Genomic DNA, 2,205 nt, shown 5'->3' on the forward strand with positions numbered 1-2,205 from the left:
CGCGAGTGGCGCGAGCTGCTCGGCGACGGCCTCGGCGGCGGCGCCGCGGCCGCCGACGCGGCCGCGGGCCCGGCCTGCTGGCCCATGGACGGCGGGCTCTACGCGCACCTCGACCCGCCGCGGCTCCTGCTCTGCCGCGCGCTCCCGTCGGGCGAGCAGCTCCGCGCGGACGCGACGCCGCCGCCGCCCTTCGACGCCGGCGACCTCGCGCCCTACCGGCCCGAGGTCTGCGTCGACGCGCCGCGCGCGCGCAATGCCGTGCTGCAGTGCATGGTCCGCGCGGCGCCCTTCGCGCTGCCGCGGGAGCTCCGCGCCGCGCTCGCCCGCGGAGGCCGCGCGGACCCCCCGGCGGCCGCGGCGTCCATCGGCGAGCTCCGGGGCCTGCTGCTCGAGGCCGCCGACGTCGATCTGCCGCCGCTGCCGCCGGCCGTCGCGGTCCAGTGGTCCCTCGACCACTGCTGCTACTTCTACTACAACGCGGCGACCGGCGCGACGTCCTGGGAGCGGCCGGAGGCGCCGTAAGCGCGCGCGGGGCGCACCTTGCATCTCGGGGCTTCGGCGGGGGCTCCGCGCGCGGCTCCATGCGCGGTTGGCCCCCCGGGGGCTGCGGTGACCGCGCGAGGTGACCGCCGCCGGTACCGCCCGGTCATGTGACCCTGCGCCCCAGCTGTGCTGGATGTCGGCCGCCGTGAGGGATAGGCGCCTACTATGCGGCTGCCACGCTGTCGCATGGCCGGGCTGGTGCACTCGTGGTGGTCGACGTCGCAGCGCGGTCGAGCGCTAGCTGCGTCCAGGCACTGGCGGGGAGGCCTGCGGGGGCCCGGGCGTGCGTCGCTCGGCGACGCCCCGGGGCTGAAGGAGCGCGAGACTCAGAGTTGAAGCCCGCTGCGTCGTCGTCGTCGCAGCGTTCGCCCACCGCCACCCCCGGAGCCGCCCTAGAACGATGATGCGATCGGCCCTCCTCGTCGGCGCCCTGTCCCTGGCGTCGGGCCTCGTGCCCGCCCCGGCCCCGCGGTGCCCCCGCCTGCAACCCCTCGCCGGCGCCAAGAGCGACCTCGCCATCGGGCAGACCATGGACGCCTTCGCCGCGCGGCAGATGGAGACGCTGGACACGGACCGACCGATCTTCTCCTCCGGCGACACGGTGAACGTCGCCTGCGAGATCACGGAGGGCAACACGAAGCGCATCCAGAACTTCGCCGGCGTCGTCATCAAGCGGTCCGGCGGCGGGGTCACGCAGACCTTCACGGTGCGCAAGATGTCGTCGGGCATCGGCGTCGAGCGCACGTTCCCCCTCTACTCGCCCACGGTCAAGGGCATCTCCGTCATCCGCCGGGGCTCGGTTCGGCGCTCGAAGCTCTACTACCTCCGCGGCCTCACGGGCAAGTCCGCGCGCATCAAGGAGAAGGTCCGCGGCCTCAACTACATCATGAAGGCCGAGGAGGAGATGAAGGCCAAGAAGGCCGCGGCCCTCGCCGCCGCCGAGGCCGAGGCCGAGGCCGCCGCCGCCGCCGAGGCCGCCGCCGCCGCCGCCGCCGCCGCGGAGGCCGAGGCCGCCGCCGCCGCGGAGGCCGAGGCCGCCGAGGAGCCCGCCGCCGAGGACGCGTGAGCGGAAAACCGAGGCGCCGCTCCGCCGGCGGCCCTCTTTGTCCCAGCCCCGCGCCGGAGCCGCCGTCCGGGGCGCCCCACCCTCGCCGAAGTAACGTCTCAGTAGATACGCGCGCCCGCGGCCGCGGATCCGGGGCGGCCCGCCCGGCTGCGCCCGCGCGCGTCCGAGCGCGCCTGGGGAGCTTGTATGGCTTCAATGTACATGTTCAACGTTGAGGCCTACGTTGCGGTGCTCTCCGAGCGTCCTCCGCGGAGCTCCTCGAGCTCTGCGTCCCCCGCCGCGCGCGCCCGTCCGATGGCCGAAGCGTCCGGCGCGTCCGCCGCGCGTGCCCGTCCGATGGCCGAAGCGTCCGGCGCGTCCGCCGCGCGCGCCCGTGCGATGGCCGCCCCGGCGCCCCGCGCGGCGCCCGGCGCCGTCCGGTTGTACGAGGGCTTCGTCCTCGGCGAGATCCTGGGCTACGGCGTCGCGCCGTTCCTCGCGTTCCTCGACGCGCGGCGCGGCGCGGCCGCGGCCCGGGGCTTCCGCGAGCACCTGGGCGCGAACCGGTGCGGCCTCGCGCTCGTGCGCCGGGACCTCGCCGCGCGGGGCCTCCGGCC

General features: G+C 76.6%; 1 protein-coding gene across 1 annotated transcript; it reads left to right on the forward strand.

The window, feature by feature from the left end:
* Positions 1 to 1,105: 1,105 nt before the first annotated feature.
* AURANDRAFT_17219 (hypothetical protein) lies at positions 1,106 to 1,405 on the forward strand (the record flags this gene model as incomplete). The annotated part of the gene is made up of 1 exon (XM_009038403.1): positions 1,106 to 1,405. A coding segment is annotated over one exon (300 nt), but the record flags the coding sequence as incomplete, so codon positions are not given.
* Between the last annotated feature and the right edge of the window lie 800 nt (positions 1,406 to 2,205).

The sequence above is a fragment of the Aureococcus anophagefferens genome, assembly GCF_000186865.1.
Source record: "Aureococcus anophagefferens unplaced genomic scaffold AURANscaffold_8, whole genome shotgun sequence".
Classification (NCBI taxonomy): Eukaryota; class Pelagophyceae; order Pelagomonadales; family Pelagomonadaceae; genus Aureococcus; species Aureococcus anophagefferens.